We start from the raw sequence: 19253 nt of genomic DNA on the forward strand, positions 1-19253 counted from the left end.
GTATGGCAATACTAATTCTCTGACCTAAATATAGGCCAGCCTTCTGGTCACGGCAGGCGTCGATTAATCGCTTTTCAATTTCTTTATAAAGAAAGCGAATATTCGGACCTCACGGACCTAGTGTTTAGACCGCAAACAGCTCAAATATGTAATCACCGATAGGATTGCTGTATTTGCACCGCTTTGTGTTGAACGTGCTAATCTCAGGAACTACTGGTTCGATTTGAAAAATTCTTTCTTTCTTTTGAAAATCGAGGAAGGCTATAGGCTATATCCCTGTATTCCTACGGGAACGTGAACCACGCGGGTGCAACCGCGCGACGTCAGCTAGTTTAGATATAAAGAGGGTAACTTTTACGGTTCGTTCTGTAATTTTATGGCAATTAGTGTTATACATTCTACATATTGTAGAAAGTATGAATACAATACATGTAATGTAAATACATATGCAGCTGCGCCAATATTTAACTTACTGAGTAATTTAAAACGACTTGAAACGAAATAACATATGGTATATTTTCCACTTATAATATTTTTATTAAATATTCTCGAATTGGTCTCAATAAACATTGTACATAGTAAATTGGGATGATTTAGGGTTTTTATTTTAGACTAGCAGACGCCCGCGACTTCGTCCGCGTGGAAATCAATGTAAAACCACTATTTCACCGCTTTAGGGGTTAAATGTACTTTGCTCTGCACAAATAGCTATCCACTCACGTCGGCCCATGGCACGCATCCATCGCACGCATCTATAAAACATACCTATCTCAACTGAGTAAAAAGACACTAGGCATGACCGCATAACTTTAATAAACTAGTATAGGAATAGAAAAAAAATAGGTGGTACCATAAAAAAGTACCAGGACAACATAATATTATAGAAGCTAAGTCATTATAGGCAAAGCTAGGTCATAAGAACTCAATAGCAAAAAGAAATATGCAGATGCTACTGGTCTAAGATCCGGCATAAGAAATATATACCTACCCTCATCTGCTATTTATTAGTGCTATGAAATAAATGATAATGTTCATAGTGACACATTGCAAATAGGTTGCCAAGTTAAATGTTAGCCAAAAAACACATTTTTCACACAAAATCTAGGAAACCATGAACTAGATCATTTATTTTTATCCCAATTAAATAACAGATGAGAGAATATATTTGTCATGCCGGCTCTTGTACTATACATAGTTACTAATCAATTTTTTTTTATTCTTTACAAGTTAGCCCTTGACTACAATCTCACCTGATGGTAAGTGATGATGCAGTCTAAGATGGAAGCGGGCTAACTTGTTAGGAGCAGGATGAAAATCCACACCCCTTTCGTTTTCTACACGGCATCGTACCGGAACGCTAAATCGCTTGGCGGTACGTCTTTGCCGGTAGGGTGGTAACTAGCCACGGCCGAAGCCTCCCACCAGTCAGACCTGGAGAAATTAACAAAATCTCAATCTGCGCAGCCGGGGATCGAACCCAGGACCTCCGTTTTGTAAATCCACCACGCATACCACTGCGCCACGGAGGCCGTCAAAAAACATAGTACATGGAATAAGGGTCCGAAATATATCGATAACAACTAATATTAAGTTAAGGTTTTTTATAAAACTTAATTTTAATATCACGTATTTTTTCGAATTTTCACTGTCGTCCAATTTGTGACGTCACTGACACACTTGATATACTAAACGTCAAACAAATTGTTAACTAATATTTTTGTCAAACGCTCCGTTTGTAAGGGATTTATTATAGTGACGTCATGAAACAGTTGAAATATGGACCATCATGGCCGACAGGCCTAGACTAGCCTATTAAAGCCGTTTCTGAAATAACTACGGGAAAGAACTGTCTAAAAATTTTAAAACTTTTTTAAAGTCGGTTAAAAAGTACCAGGACACCGACAATGACAATATGCAATATGTCAATGTGAATATTTTCTATCACTAATTTTAGCCCAATTAAACAACAGATGAGAGTATATATTTCTCATGCCGGCTCTTGTACTATAGCTTGGCAAATTCGTTCGTAACACTCCATATGGTCCACGCGGGCCGGGCGTAGCGACGCCCCGCGCGCACGACTTCACATCCGCGCAGTCCTTTCCCCCCGTCGCCCGCATATCATAAGAGTGTCATCAAGGAACTTGCAAAGCTATATATACATAGTTATTAATTAATTTAAACAATTAAATAATAAAAAAAAACTAGATGGTACCGTAAAAAGTACCAGGGCACCATAACAGCACAGAAGCTATTAGCTTAGCCGTTTTCAATAACCTACCCAAGACTAGAGATAGATAGCTATCCTCGATTATCAGTAACAGTCAAACTTTTTTTTTTTTTTTTTTCTGTCTGAGTAGGTGCCGATAGCTCCCTGCGGAACCACTACGGCGTCACCGGGGGGGTTGGGCGAGCGCAGAAGCATCGCCTGATGTGACCCGAAGGCTGAAAGAAAGATAGAGGACGGAACGGCTCTCTAAGGGCGTCTCCTATGAGACTCGGACCTCGGCTTAGAGGGCCATTCTGGAGGAGGTAACCGTGACCTGAAGTCAAACTATCTGTCAGTAGGTTATTGAACAGCAGATAAGAACAGAAAGATAGATTTTCTTAACTTTAGTAAGCGAAATAGCGGGTAGATAGGTTATTCAAAACGGCCGATAGTCAACATATAGTGGACATTTTTAAAAATGCCGTAAAGACTCACTATCTGGTGCAGTAAAGACGATCTGTATATATTATTTCTCTTCAATATAATGTATTTATTAGTATATTTTGATATGTATTTTATTCATTATTGTAGGTATTTGTGTAATATTGTTTATGTATTAGGATGTAAATTATTTGTATGTGTGTGTATTACTAATACTATGGTTATTTTTGTTTTACGTCACCTGCTGATGTCCTTAAGTTTTCCTAAACCGAAGGTTGCCTGAAGAAATCGCTACTTAGCGATAAAGGCGCCTTTTGTATGCTGATCTCTTCTTAATATGTTTTTATTTCACTTGTATTTGTGGTGTGCAAATAAAGTATATCTATTTATCTATCTATCTATCTATCTATCTATCTAACACATACCCGGGCGTCGACGTTGAACATGGGCGACGACGGGTCGTCTATAATGGGCTCGTCATCGCAGAGCACGTCGAAACAGAATCCGGGCGGCGGGGAGTAAGTATTGAAGAGTACTCCCGTGAATAAGTCTGACGAGTTGCCTGGAAAACATTTTTTGTGAAGATAATATATAAATAAATACATACTGTAGGAAATAATAGTCTGAGACGGATATGACGGTGGCGCGACTTGTTTTCGTAAAGAGTGAGGAGTTAGAGAGGGGTAGCGATCAGTTGGCGGGAACTACTTGCGATATAAGGCGCTCGTCGCTCGCTTTAGTATGCTCGTAGCGTCCGAGCCACATTTCTTGTTGTGTAATTCTTTGTGTTGTTACTTGGGATAGGCGGGGAGAGTGACTTGAGTGGAAAAGGGGATTGTTTGTTAACTGTCTAAGGCGCCTTTAACCTTCCACACAACGTTCACAAGTGCGTGACTCCACTCAAGGTCATTCTCTACCATTCTAGGGTCTTATTTTGGTTCAGTTTGATTTGTTAATTAAGTTGTCCTGACAAAGGTTGTGAATAAGAACCGTTGTTCAATATTGGTTTTCATATTTTTTTAATCCACTTTTGAAGCTTCTGCTAAAAATACTAATAACAGCCGTGATAGCCCAGTGAATACGACCTCTGCCTCCGATTCCCGAGGGTGTGGGTTCGAATCCGGTCCGGTGCATGCAGCTCCAACTTTTCAGTTGTGTGCATTTTAAAAAATTAAATATCACGTGTCTCAAACGTTGAAGGAAAACATCGTGAGGAAACCTGCATACCAGAGAATTTTCTCAATTCTCTCCGTGTGTGAAGTCTGCCAATCCGCATTGGGCCAGCGTGGTGGACTATTGGCATAACCCCTTTTATTCTGAGAGGAGAATCGTGCTCAGTGAGCAGAATATTGGTTAATAAGACTAGTATAGAAGCTAAAACTGTCAACCCAATGTACCTTGTATGAAATGGACTATCACTTACCTAAGTCGTCGTCTCCTCTCCAAATCATTTCCATCCTCTTCTGTGCCAGTCGAGCCCCCTTGTCCTGATAGTCCAGCCTGCCCAGGAATAGTCCGTCATAGCCCATGGCCGCCAGTAGAGAGGCAAACTCGCGAGAATGGCCGAACGGGTCTATCTGCCAGCCGACTTTTGGCATGCCACACGGACCGAAGGTATCATTTAGTTTTCTAGAAAAGATTGAATACAATCTCACCTTATAGTCCAGTAATTTTAGGCATTATAAACTGCAATCTGGGGAAAAATCTTACTGAGCTGAATTTTTGTATACACCTTTATTACGGTGTTGTTATGAAGATGTGAAAAATCTACATCGATATCATGCCGGGTAAAAAGTTACAAACGTCACGAAAATCAGTTTTTCGCAAATATTTCGCGACCTATTGCTCGGAGGTCAATAGAGGTCATTATAAAAGTTGTTCCTCACAAAATTGTCTACAAAAAACGTCCTACGCAGTTTTTTGTAAAATTAACGGTTTTTGGATTAAAGGTCGATAAAGATTAAATCGATTAAATCGAAAGGTGTATACTAAAATTCAGCTCAGTAGGAATTTTTCCTCCAGATAAAACCTAATATTATTGGACTTTTATGGTAAGTGATGATGCAATCTAAGATGGAAGCGGGCTAACTTGTTAGGAGGATGGAAATCCACACCCCCTTATGGTTTCTAACGCTAAATCGCTTGGCGGTACGTCTTTGACGTTAGGGTAACTAGTCACGGCCGAAGCCACCTACTAGCCAGACTGCGACTATCGCGTAAACGTAAACGCGAATTTCTAAGGAATTGAAACAGTTACAGTTACCCTATCCATTCCCTACCCGTACTGTACCTATACGTACGGGTAGGGAATGGGTAGCCCGCGACTTCGTCCGCGTGGTATTCAGTTTTCACAAGTCCCGCGGGAACCATGGATTATTCAGGGATGAAAGTAACCTATCTGTGATTTGGTCACTAACTACGGGCCTCATAAGAAGGCTCAGAGTCACACAGCGGGCGATGGAACGAGCTATGTTAGGAATATCTCTGCGTGATCGAATCAGAAATGAGATCTGCAGAAGAACCAAAGTCACTGACATAGCTCAACGAGTCGCGAAGCTGAAGTGTCAATGGGCGGGGCACATAGTTCGAAGAGCCGATGGACGTTGGGGTCCCAAGGTGCTGGAGTGGCGACCCCGCACCGGAAAGCGCAGTGTTGGTCAACCCCTCACTAGGTGGAGCGAGGACATGCTATGGTTATGTCCAGCAGTGGACGTACATCGGCTGATAATGATGATGATGATGATGATGATGATGATGAAGCTAGTCTTAAGACGGCATTGTCACTTATCATCAGATGAAATCACAGTAAAAGACATCAAATACAAGTACCAGGGTATCATACACATACTGGAGGTATACCAACCTCAATCCCCAAGTGAACTGATCTATGGTGCTCTGGTAGTGGGACGCCGCCTCGTCGTTCATGCTCCAAGCCCCGCCCACAAACTGCAGCCGTCCTTGTCTCACCAACGTGTGCACCTTCTGGCGTATCTCCTCGGTTTGTCGCACCCACCATTTCCAGAAAAACGCTGTCTCTACGTAGATAAACCTGAGAATTAGGGAAAATTGTTTCTATAGCTAAAGAAAAAGTAAAACATATTTTATTTCAATACTAGCGGCGCCTTCGCCCGCCCTTAGATCTCTATAATCCGGCCCTTACAGTAGTATCGCTGTAAAAATGGAGTAACATCTCCCGGTTTCCCAACATTTCCCTTCACTGCTCTGCTCCTATTGATCGTAGCGTGATGAAAAGTATACTATAACCTGCCTAAGAGTATGAAGAATAATTGTACAAAGTTTCGTTAAAATCCGTCGAGTGGTTTTTGTTTCTCTAACGAACATACAGACAGACAAAAATTTTACTGATTGCATTTTTGGCATCAGTATCGATCCTGATAGTTATTTCGGAAATATATTTCATGTACAGAATTGACCTCTCTACAGATTTATTATAAGTATAGAAGATAACGAATATGTCAAAAAGACACTTATAAGTTTTGATATTATATGTACCTCCTTTTAGGGTCCTGCCACAATTCTTGGATGACCGAGTCCAGAATGTATTGAACACCAGCTTTTTGAATGTTGTTTCGACCTTGAATAGAATACATTACATTTATTTATACATTTTCAACATTATAGTCCAGTTACACTCACAAATAATCCAGTCAAATAAGACTTTGAAGGTTACAATAAAAAAAAATTGTACAAGGGATTGATTTGGACTTTTACAATTCATTTATAATAGTATTCTGAACATTCATACCAATTTTTAGCTCTATGGGAATTATAACCTTATTTCTATTTAAAGGATTAATTTGACTGCACTAATCTCATGCTGACAAATAGACAAATTTCAACCAATAGCGATGCAACCGGATACCGCACTTCTCTTTCATTGAGATGGGACGAAAGTGATAGGACTGGGACAACTACACTGCCATTGGACGATATTATTTTGTTCATTTCTCTGCACTTGGTTAAATGGTTATGGTGATGAAACATTCTGCCAGTTGCAGTTGAAGTTTGGTGGTGTTAAACCTACCACCTATTGGCTAGAGCTTTTCACATTTTTATATCATTAAAAAAAAAAAACAAATCCCTACTCCTGGTTTGTTTACTGTGAATTTCTTGTAAAAAATAAGGGACTCGAAAAGACTTCTTGATTGCACAACGAGGCAACATACTAGATATAATATCTACCAAGGTCACAGAAATACAAAGGAGATTGTAATGACGTCATACTCATTGCCGTTAGTGGTCCATCCCATGTGCTCTTGTGTGTGTGAATTTGTGCATTCAAAAGGCCAGGCCTGTCCCAACATGTTTCATAATGTAGAAAAGTGTACCAGGACCACAGAAATACATAGGAGATTCTAATAATGTCATACTTAATGTTGTTTGTCTGGTCGACCGTCTTCAACCAGCCAGACCAGGACAATTTTATTTCTCGCTGGGAAATTATCCTTCCTGAAGGTGTCGCGAAAGAGACTCCACGGCACCCTCAGGAGGGGGTATGTAGGACTCACCGGTCAGGACCAGGAATACCCAGTAAAACAAGAACAACCCTCGTCTTAAGTGAAGCAATAACGGATTGAACGGGACATTCCACATTGCCGAGCCAAACCAGATCACTGGCCCAACATGTCAGGTAAAGAAGAAATGTGTACCAGGATCACAGAAATACATAGAAGAGCGTAACGAGGTCATAGTAATACTTGGTCGACCGTCTTCATCCAGCACACTGGCCCAACATGTTCCAAGCAGTGCCAGCAAACAAAAAAGATTCTACTAACGTCTTATTGTATTCTGAGTGTCATACTTAGGCCTATTTAGTATTTTAGTCGAGTACGAACGATTTTTGGGCGGTAAATCCAAAAATTGAAGTAGTCCGAACTAGGCCTAAATGCTGTAATAAATAGTACTTACTGGTTGACAGTCTTCAACCAGCTAGACCAGGTCACATGTCAGGTAAAGTAGAACAATGTACCAGGGCCACAGAAATACATAGGAGAGTGTAACGGAATCATACTCACTGCCGTAGTAATACTGTCGACCGTCTTCAACCAGCCAGACCAGAGGACCTAGTGGCAGTTTGATACTGTTACTATCGCGTTAAAGTAAACGCTAATTTCTAAGGAATTGAAACAGCTCCATCTAGTGGCACTACTGCACAACTGTTTCAATCCCATATAAATTCGCGTTTACGTTAACGCGATAGTAACAGTATGAAAATATTGAAAACTCCCAATAGGCACTGGTCACATGTCGGGTAAAGTAGAACAATGTACCAGGGCAACAGAAATACATAGGAGAGTGTAACGGAGTCATACTCACTGCCGTAGTAATACTGGTCGACCGTCTTCAGCCAGCCGACGTCGTCGTGTGTGTGAGGTACTATATGTACGTTCAACAGGCCACTCTCTGCTTGTGTGCAACTCTACGAACATCATCATTATCAAAATTTCAACCCCTATTTCACCCGTTCTGATTTTATTTTCGCGACAAAAAGTACCCTATAACCTTTTTCGTATTATGATGTTAAATCTTGTCAAGTTTCATTTGAATTCATTCAGTAGTTTCGGTGTGATGCCCAGTCAACAAAAAACGGAGAGACAATCAGACAAAAAATTAAAAAAAAAACGACATTTTTGGTTTCAGTATCGATTATACAGGGTGCTGGGGAGTATGTCCCATAACTCTGGGGTTATATTCTTTACCGAAAATTAATCAATAATGTACAAGGAATATGTGTTCTAAAATTAATATTTTCGGGGTAAATAATATCTCAAACTTTCAACCCCTATTTCACCCCCTTTTGATTTTATTTTCGAGACAAAAAGTACTCTATAACCTTTATCGTATTATGATCTTAAATCTTGTCAAGTTTCATTTGAATTCATTTAGTAGTTTCAGTAAGATGACCAGTCAACAAAAAAGCGGACAGACAATCAGACAAAAAAAAAACGATATTTTTGGTTTCAGTATCGATTATACAGGGTGCTGGGGAGTATTTTCCATAACTCTGTGGTTATATTCTTTACCGAAAATTATCAAAAATGTACAAGGAATATGTGTTCTTAAATTAATATTTTCGTGGTAAATAATATTTTTTTTTTATTCTTTACAAGTTAGCCCTTGACTATAATCTCACCTGATGGTAAGTGATGATGCAGTCTAAGATGGAAGCGGGCTAACTTGTTAGGAGGAGGATGAAAATCCACACCCCTTTCGGTTTCTACGCGGCATCGTACCGGAACGCTAAATCGCTTGGCGGTACGTCTTTGCCGGTAGGGTGGTAACTAGCCACGGCCGGAGCCTCCCACCAGCCAAAAATATTTCTTTTGTAAATATATCTTGAAATGTGTACCTCATACGCATCCATAAAAATTATGTTATAGCCAAGTTTTACGTATTTTAAAATGCAATGATAGATAAAGGCGTGTGTTACATGGATAGTTAAATATATCTTGAAATGTGTACCTTATACGCATCCTTATATTATGACGTAGCCAAACTTTAAAATTACAAAATGCAAGAAAAATAAAGGCGTATTTTATATAGTGCATGTATCTGCATATAAATAAATTGATTGATTGATTGTATTTCCCATAACTCTGGGGTTATATTCTTTATCGGAAATTAAAAAAAAAAAATTAAAAAAAAATATTAAACATTAATATTTTCGGGATAAATAATATTTAGAGCCGTGATAGCCCAGTGGATATGACCTCTGTCTCTGATTCCGGAGGGTGTGGGTTCGAATCCGGTCCGGGGCATGCACCTCCAACTTTTCAGTTGTGTGCATTTTAAGAAATTAAATATCACGTGTCTCAATCGGTGAAGGAAAACATCGTGAGGAAACCTGCATACCAGAGAATTATCTTAATTCTCTGCGTATGTGAAGTCTGCCAATCCGCATTGGGCCAGCGTGGTGGACTATTGGCCTAACCCCTCTCATTCTGAGAGGAGACTCGAGCTCAGCAGTGAGCCGAATATGGGTTGATGACGACGAAATAATATTTTCTGTTGTAAATAGATCTTAAAATATGTCCCTTATACGTCATACTTATTATGACGTAGCCAAGTTTTACGTATTTTAAAATGCAAGGATAGATAAAGCCGTGTGTTACATGGATAGTCGGGATTATTTGAATTACTTTGTATGAAAACATTAAAAGTTATTATTTTTTAGTTAAAAAAATATTATTCATGCAGTTCGGCTCCTATAAGTGGACTCATCAACCTTGAAGTTATGGGAAAAACTCCCGAGCACCCTGTATAAATACGTAAGGTCATTCATCAATAAAACTCGGAAACTGCATGACGTACAAATATGAAATTTGGCAGGGATATATGTTATAGTTAGTAGAGGTCCGCTAAGAAAGAATTTTGCTATAGGGCCGGATTAAGGAGATCTAAGGGCGGACGAAGTCGCTGGCGTCCGCTAGTTTCCTTTAATGCACATAACTGAAAAGTTGGAAGTGCATGCCCCGGACCGGATTCGAACCTACGCCCTCCTAATCGAAGGCAGAAGTCATATCCACTGGGCTATCGCGGTTATTTAGTTAAAATAAACTACATAATGAGGTAAACTTTGTGGGCGGTAATCTCTGGATATCATCATCATTATAAACCCATATTCAGCTCACTGCTGAGCTCGAGTCTCCTCTCAGAATGAGAGAGGTTATGCCAATAGTCCACCACGCTGGCCCAATGCGGATTGGCTGACTTCACACACGCAGATATACTAAATAGAATATAAAAATTCTTTTACCAATAGAAAGCTACGTTATTTGCGAGTGTCATAGGCTATATTTTATCCCCGTATTCCGGAAACGGGAACTACGCGAGTAAAACCGCAAGGCGTCGGTCAGTATAGCATATTAATTTTGTACTAAATAGTTTCTAAATAATTTTAAGAAATTAAATATCACGTGTCTCAAACGGTGAAGGAAAACATCGTGAGGAAACCTGCATACCAGAGAATTATCTTAATTCTCTGCGTGTGTGAAGTCTGCCAATCCGCATTTGGCCAGCGTGGTGAACTATTGGCCTAACCCCTCTCATTCTGAGAGGAGACTCGAGCTCAGCAGTGAGCCGAATATGGGTTGATGACGACTAAATAGTTTCCGTAAATAATGTACATTAGTTATCGACAACTGATAACGAATGACCTTTCCTCCTCATAATGAGAAATTGCAAACAAACAACAATGCCTACATATTATTTTAATGTTCGTTCGACGATTTGTGACGACTACCGGCGTGCAGAGGGCTTTTAACTAGGGTAAACCGCAAACAATGGAGATGATGACTCGGTTTGAAAAATAATATATTTGTTTTTTACGAGACATTCGGGTAAATAAGGTTTAAATTTAAATAATATTAACTAATTAATATGTAAATAACAAAGATTGATTGGATGTTTGCAAAATAAATAAGATTATAAAATTTCAAAATCTATTAAAAATCTTTTATCGTAATTAGATGAAAACTCATACAGTTTTAGCTTCCTTACATTAAATGTGACATTTTTTAATATATGAACTATAAACGCACAAATAACAAAGATATTAGTAATGTTGTTTGTACGCACATACAAATATAACGATCATTACCTACGACGTCATTAATTCGTACCATTTTGTATGGGGCGTTTTTCAGGGATCCGCGGCAGCGCCGCAAATCTGACCCTTTAAATCCCTGTAGCTCCGAAAGTAATGATCGCAGACACCCTGTTTCTTTTACAAAATTGCTTTGCTATTAGCATACTCTTAGTTTATATACAATTTAAAAAACTGTCATCATCCCTATTTTCTTTACCAATAATTCTAAAGCTGTCAAAGCAAAATTGGCCAGTTTTTAAGTGGTATTTTCTACATGATTGTGCGTCTTTTTATTATAAGAGGTCGGTGATATACATAAATAGATTGATTGGTCAATTGATTGATTTATTCGTTATAGTACTCACCTCATAACCACATTTCTCTCCTCTTCTAGGAGATATGTCATCAGTGAGCGGTACACCCGACGATAATTTTAATACGTAGATCAGAAGCAATGGGAGTAACATTATCTGGAAAAAAAAACGAAATCTATACTAATATATAAAGCTGAAGAGTTTGTTTGATTGAACGCGCTAATCTCAGGAACTACTGGTCCGATTTGAAAAATACGGGATCGTATCCCTACGGGAACGGGAACCACGTGGGTGAAATCGCGCGACGTCAGCTAGTATTATCTATTTTCATTAACCACGAACACGAGTCTCCTCTCATTTCATATTTCACCCCCTTTTTATTTCATTTTCGCAAAAATGTATCCTATAACATCCTTAGGATTATGGCCGCGCCAAGTTTCATTTGAATTCATTCAGTAGTTTCAGCGTGATGGCCGGTCAACAAATCTATACTTATAATAAATCTGTAGAGAGGTCAATTCTGTGCATGAAAAATATTTCCAAAATATCTGGGGGTGAGTGGTCGATACTGATGTCAAAAATGCAATCAGTAAAATTTTTGTCTGTCTGTCCGTCTGTATGTTCGTTATAGAGAAAAAACTACTCGTCGGACTTTAACGAAACTTAATACAATTATTCTTCATACTCCTGGGCAGGTTGTAGTATACTTTTCATCACGCTAAGATTTCACTATTGAGCACGAGTCTCCTCTCAGAATGATCCTCTCAGATGAGGGGTTAAAATCTAAATAAGTGAATAAATCTAACTAAATAAGAAGAAATAAATAAAATTAAAACTAAATTTTTCAAGTTATGATGAGTTCAAGATGGCGCCCATACAGCAACTGTGACATGACAATTGACAGCAAACGTCAAATCGACTACTGCATTGAAAACGTCAATCCGCCATTAATACCCTTAAGTGTTGCATTTTTTGGTAGAGAATTAACATTATTTCGAAAAAATTTAAGTAATTTCGTGAATTTGTATAATCAAAAATAGTTTAAAAAAATATTCCCTTTTATTTCCGCCAGGGTACAATGACTGATCCTGGGCTCCATACAATTTTGGACCATCTCCTTTAACGATATCTTAATTAAGTAAATCCCTTCGGCGGTTTGGAAGATATGAGGTAATGAAAAATATTTGCATAATGCACATGCACAATTTTGTGTTTACTTACATATGCATTTGTACTGATTCTATAACAAAATGCGTATGTTGAAATGGATGTGTGGTGTGACAAGAATAGATAAAATAAGGAATGAGTATATAAGAGGAAGTCTGAAGGTGGCGCCAGTGACAGAAAAATTGAGGAGTAGAACGTTAGCTTGGTATGGACATGTAATGCGTAGGGAGGGAAGTCATATTACTAGAAAAATGTTGAATGTGCAAGTGGAAGGACATAAGAGGAGAGGAAGGCCAAAGAAGAGATGGTTGGATTGTGTGAAAGAGGACATGTGTGTAAAAGGAGTGGATGATGAGTTGACGAGTAATAGAGGTGAATGGAAAAGATTGACATATTTTTCCGACCCCACTTAAGTGGGATAAGGGTAAGGAGATGATGATTGATTCTATAACAAACATTATTATATAAATAAACAGACCACTCAATAATGTAATGTTATTGACACATCTCAAAACAAAACATAACATTTGCTATCGTAATATAAATAAACTAAATTAAACAGAGTTAACGAACTAACGGAAAGATAAATAAAATAAATAGGTAGGTAGATGACTCCGTGATGCTAAAATAGAATCTACTCAAGCGTCGCCCCTGGGATCGAGCGTCGATCTGGAAGATAAGATAGAACTCGACGCTTACATATATACTCTATCGACTTTATTTATAAACTAGCAGACGCCCGCGACTTCGTTCGCGTGGAAATCAATTTAAACTATCAAGCCTTATTTCACTACTTTTGAATCCCATTATATTTCGTATTTTTTTATGATTTATGAACAAATTTTTAAAACTGTAACTAAAAAAAGGACTTTCCATACAAACTTTCAACCCCTATTTCACCCACTTCTTATTTTATTTTCACAATAAAAAGTATCCTATAACCTTCTCCGTATTATGGTCTTAAACCGTACAAAGTTTCATTTTAATTCATTCAGTAGTTTTAGCGTGATGCCCGAATAACAAAAAAAATACAGACAGACCTAAAATCGAAAAAAAATATTTTAGCTTCAGTATCGATTATATAATGCCCTTCCAATAAAAAAAATCAAAATATCTTCAGTGTACAGAATTTGACCTGTTACAGTTTTATTATAAGTATAGATAGAAGAGAGCCGTGATAGCCCAGTGGATATGACCTCTGCCTCCGATTCCAGAGGGTGTGGGTTCGAATCCGGTCCGGAGCATGCACCTCCCAACTTTTCAGTTGTGTGCATTTTAAGAAATTAAATATCACGTGTCTCAACGTGTGTGGTCAAGGAAAACATCGTGAGAAAACCTGCACACCAGAGAATTTCTTAATTCTCTGCGTGTGTGAAGTCTGCCAATCCGCATTGGGCCAGCGTGGTGGACTAACCCCTCTCATTCTGAGAGGAGACTCGAGCTCAGCAGTGAGCCGTATATGGGTTGATAACGTATAGATAGAAGATAGAAGCTATAGAAATGATAACAAGATGTATAAATAAGGATCTGGTTAAATAAATTGCCTAATTAAAGTATGTTTCTTGAATAATAGCAAAAAATTTAATATGTTGAAAAACCCCTTACGTCATCAACCCATATTCGGCTCACTGCTGAGCTCGAGTCTCCTCTCAGAATGAGAGGGGTTAGGCCAGTAGTCCACCACGCTGGCCCAATGCGGATTGGCAGACTTCACACACGCTGAGAATTAAGATTATTCTCTGGTATGCAGGTTTCCTCACGATGTTTTCCTTCACCGATTGAGGCACGTGATATTTAATTTCTTAAAATGCACACAACTGAAAAGTTGGAGGTGCATGCCCAGGACCGGATTCGAACCCACACCCTCCGGAATCGGAGGCAGAGGTCATATCCACTGGGCTATCACGACTTAAAAAAAAACCCCTAACTGTCATGAAATTATTAATTACACTCTCGATCAAGTCATCAATATTCTCTTCCAGAGCGCTTTCATTTGAGACCCCACTGGAGTATATTTGCAGACATTTGGCTGTTCTTCCCCACTTTCACCCACAACTTTTAAACGGCTCAACCGATTTTCATCAAACATGTCTAAGAACACTCCCAAATAAACCATCTTACATACAAGTAAAACTAAATTGAAATCGCTTCATCCGTTCGGTAGCTATGGTGCTATAGACAGACAGACATACACTTAAAACACCCCTCTGTTTGCGTCGGGGGTTAAAAAACTATTTTTTGCTGTTTAAACAAAGTAATAGAGTATTCATCATCATCTCCTTACACTTAATTCCCCACTTTATCCCACTTAAGTGGGGTTTGGAAAAATATGTCAATCTTTTCCATTCGTCTCTATTACTCGTCAACTCATCATCCACTCCTTTTACACACTTGTCCTCTTTCACACAATCCAACCATCTCTTCTTTGGCCTTCCTCTCCTCTTATGTCCCTCACATTTTTCTAGTAATATGACTTTCCTCTCTACGCATTACATGTCCATACCAAGCTAACCTTCTACTCCTCAATTTTTCTGTCACTGGCGCCACCTTCAGACTTCCTCTTATATACTCATTCCTTATTTTATCTATTCTTGTCACACCACATATCCATCTCAACATACGCATTTCGTTCACATGCATTTGTTTACTATCCGTCCCTTTCACCGCCCAACATTCTGATCAATTGAGTATTATTTTTCATTTTACCAACAAGCACAAACGAACAAACAAACCATAAATCTTCAAAAACTTCGTAAAACACAGTCTGTATGCTCGACGATCTTTGCCTGTCTCCATTGGGAACAAATTAAAAATGAACAAAAATAACGTTGTAGCAAACTTTTTATATGATCAATTATTTTTTTCTATATGTAAACTGGTGGTATTTATTAGCATCGGCCGTGGCTATTTACCACCCTACCGAACCAAGCAATTTAGCGTTCCGGTACGATGTGTAGAAACCGAAAGGCATGTGGATTGTTATCCTATTCCTAACAAGTTAGCCCGCTTCCATCTTAGAGTGCTTCATTTACCAACATGTGTGATTGTAATCAAGGGCTAACTTGTAAATAATAAAAAAAAAGTAAAATTATCATTTTTTTATATATAATTAAATTGCCGGGTACTTAGTATAAGTATAGCCAATTCTCTTCAAGAGACACTTCTTTGGTCGCATCGAAAAAAGACGTTATATATGTACACTAGTAGACGCCCGCGGCTTCGTCCGCGTGTAATTTAGTTTGTCACAAATCCCTCGGGAACCATGGATTATTCCGGGATAAAAAGTAGTCTAAGTGTTAATCCAGGCTATAATATATCCCAATACCAAATTTTAGCTAATTCGGTTCAGTAGTTAAGGCGTTAAAGAGTAACAAACATCAAAATCATCAGTTTTCGCAAATCTCGGGAAACCATGGATTTTTTGGGATAAAAAGTAGCCTATGTGTTAATCCAGAGTAAAATCCATTTCCATTCCAAATTTTAGCTAAATCGCTACAGTAGTAGCGGCGTTATAGAGTAACAAACATCCAAACATACATACAAACTTTCGTGTTTATAATATTAAATAGGATTAAGTTTTTTCACGCTAAATTAGTATGCCCATTTCTTTAAAGTCGGTCGAATATAAATCCTAGAACGAAGCAATAGTGAAACAAGATCCGCGATTATAAGGCAAGTGACCGTTTGAGTTGATAAAAAAATGTCGGTCACTCGCGTTCCTCCGTTATACCTCCTGCCTAGCTCTGACATCCTGGTACATATATGTCGCATACCAGGGCATCAGTGCCGATGGTTTTTACCCGACTACGGCGAAATCAGGAGGGTTATGACTTTATAAGCCCGTGTATATGTATTATGTATTTTAGGTATATATAGTGTTTATCCTAGACCTCCTGCCTAGTTCTGACATCCTAGTACCTACAGAGCGCATACCAGGGCATCAGTGCCTATGGTTTTTACCCGACTACGGCGAAATCAGGAGGGTTATGACTTTATAAGCCCGTGTATATGTATTATGTATTGTACGTATATTATAGTGTTTTTCCTAGACCTCCTGCCTAGTTCTGACATCCTAGTACCTACAGGGCGCATACCAAGGCATCAGTGTCGATGGTTTTTATCCGACTACGGTCAGGAGGGTTATGACTTTATAAGCCCGTGTATATGTATGTAGGTATATTATAGTGTTTTTCCTAGACCTCCTGCCTAGTTCTGACATCCTAGTACCTACAGGGCGCATACCAGGGCATCAGTGTCGATGGTTTTTACCCGACCACGGTCAGGAGGGTTATGACTTTATAAGCCCGTGTATATGTATGTAGGTATATTATAGTGTTTTTCCTCTGTTAGACCTCCTGCCTAGCTCTTACATCCTGGTACCTACAGGGCGCATACCAGGGCATCAGTGCAGATGGTTTTTACTGGACTACGACGAAATCGTAGACGGAGAATCGAATACACGATGGAACAGCTCGACAATATGCAGGCAGTCTAAAAGGTTCCTGAAGTCATTCGACAAGAAGAAAACAAAACAACTCCTGTTACATAGCAGACCTAACATAGCACTGGTAGCAGGCATGACAACTGGACATTGTCTGCTCAATAGACACTTGAAGATAATGAAAATCATAGAAGATTCATCATGTCCAGGTTCTGGTGAGGAGGAGACCAGCTATCACTTTATAGCTGAGTGTCCCATGTTCGCGCTGGTAAGATGGGAGTTACTAGGTAAGGATACATTAAATGAAGTAGACCTGACAGATCTCAGTATAGGGGATATTGTTAGGTTCACGAGGCTACAGGAAGATTTGAGGGGGGAACACTGTCGAGACACCAGTGAACCTGTGTCCGGTACCACAGGAATTGGGTGGAATGGTCCCTAATTAGGACTGATAACCCATCTGGTCTCGTCAGACGTTCCCAACAAACAAGAAAATGAACAAACAAATCAATCATAAGACTTCAAAAAATATTATATAAAATATAAATGAATTAAAAATATCATAAAACGTTGTAGCAAACTTATTATTAAAGTAGAATTATCAAGATATAAATAAACTGCTGGTTGGTTAGGGTAGGTCTGGGCTGGGGATTTCCATTAATTTATAATTTCATTTATTTAAGAACAAGTTAATTATAATTATTATTAGTGCAAAATGACTATCAATATGTACCTAGATTTTTTTTAAATTGTTTCTTGAAAAGTATTGTTTTAAAATATAACTTATATAATCTAACTTATAAATAACGTAGCCTCAGTAGCTCAATGCTAAGAGTCAGACTCATCACCGAGGGGTGGTGGTTTGGTCCCTGCCCTGTTGGTCTATTGTCGTACCCACTCCTAGCACAGTCTTTGTCGACTAGTAATGGGAATATTGGTCGTATTATGAAAAATATGGCAAATATTCTTTTTTTTTAAATAACCTACTTATTTACTTAACTACCTACCTCCCCTGCATGTAAAGCAGGATGATTTTTTTCGTTTCTTTCTCAGTGTCTCTAAACCAATAAACAAAAGGATGGGTCTGTTAATATACTATTTTTGATTTAGAGGTCCATTTGCGCATTATTAAGGTAAAAAGTGCGTGGCCCAACACGCAATTGGCTTTTATTATTTACTAGCGGACGCCCGCGACTTCGTCCGCATGAAATTAACTTTATCACAAATCCCTCGGGATCCATGGAATTTTTCGGGATAAAAAGTAGCCTATGTGTTAATCCAGACTATAATCTATCTCTACTTCAAATTTCAGGCGATTCGGTTCAGCCGCCGAACTGTGAAAGAGTAACAAACACTCATACTATCAAAATCATAAGGTTTTCGTAAATCTCGTAGTGAATCCAAGATTATTTTTCGGGATAAAAAGTAGCCGTGTAAATCCAGAGTAAAATCTATTTCCATTCCAAATTTCAGCCAAATCGGTCCAGAAAGTAGCTGCAGCGTTATAGAGTAACAAACATCCAAACATCCATACAAACTTTCGCGTTTAAAATATTAGTAGGATAGGTCTAAACATAAACTTATTATAGTCATTAAGTAATTTAGTCCTAATGCAAATTAAGCACCTATCTATTTATTTAAGCAAGGAGTACAATACCATGAATTAATTTTTAATTTATTTTTTCCTGTTAATTACTAACTACTTAATTTAATATAAATAGTAAGTGTTCGTTATGGAAAATAATTGTTATATATTTGAGGATATTTTGCACTCACCGGTATTTATTCACACTACATGGATTATTTTATTTTTGATTTAAAAACTTCAAATAAATTATTTCTTCAAGACGACAATACAACACTAGACGAACAACAATTTACGAATGATTGATGAATGAAAAGAAAAATGTTTTGAAATTTGAAGTTTCTGACAATTGCAACTGACAAACAACCACAAACGTCAAATGAAACAACTAGAAATGACATTGACAAATACGAATAATTTGACAATCTTAGAAGTTATCTTTTTAGCCGTTTGTGGTACCCTTCATTTGTGGTCTGTGGTGGTACCTA

General features: G+C 38.4%; 1 protein-coding gene across 3 annotated transcripts in view; it reads right to left on the reverse strand.

The window, feature by feature from the left end:
- Positions 1-19253, reverse strand: part of LOC112049567 (lysosomal alpha-mannosidase) — a 59068-nt gene that overhangs the window by 14333 nt on the left and 25482 nt on the right. For 2 of the 3 annotated variants that reach the window (XM_052890279.1, XM_052890280.1), the window contains exons 5-10: positions 11624-11728; positions 7988-8090; positions 6164-6245; positions 5514-5699; positions 4074-4279; positions 3076-3212 (exon numbers count right to left, since the gene is read on the reverse strand). In XM_052890279.1, coding sequence (XP_052746239.1) covers positions 3076-3212; positions 4074-4279; positions 5514-5699; positions 6164-6245; positions 7988-8090; positions 11624-11728 — 819 coding nt within the window. Of the gene's footprint in view, positions 1-3075; positions 3213-4073; positions 4280-5513; positions 5700-6163; positions 6246-7987; positions 8091-11623; positions 11729-18956; positions 19116-19253 lie in introns of those variants that run through there. The other variant, XM_052890281.1, reaches the window with a different exon arrangement.

The sequence above is a fragment of the Bicyclus anynana genome, chromosome 27 (genome assembly GCF_947172395.1).
Source record: "Bicyclus anynana chromosome 27, ilBicAnyn1.1, whole genome shotgun sequence".
Classification (NCBI taxonomy): domain Eukaryota; kingdom Metazoa; phylum Arthropoda; class Insecta; order Lepidoptera; family Nymphalidae; genus Bicyclus; species Bicyclus anynana.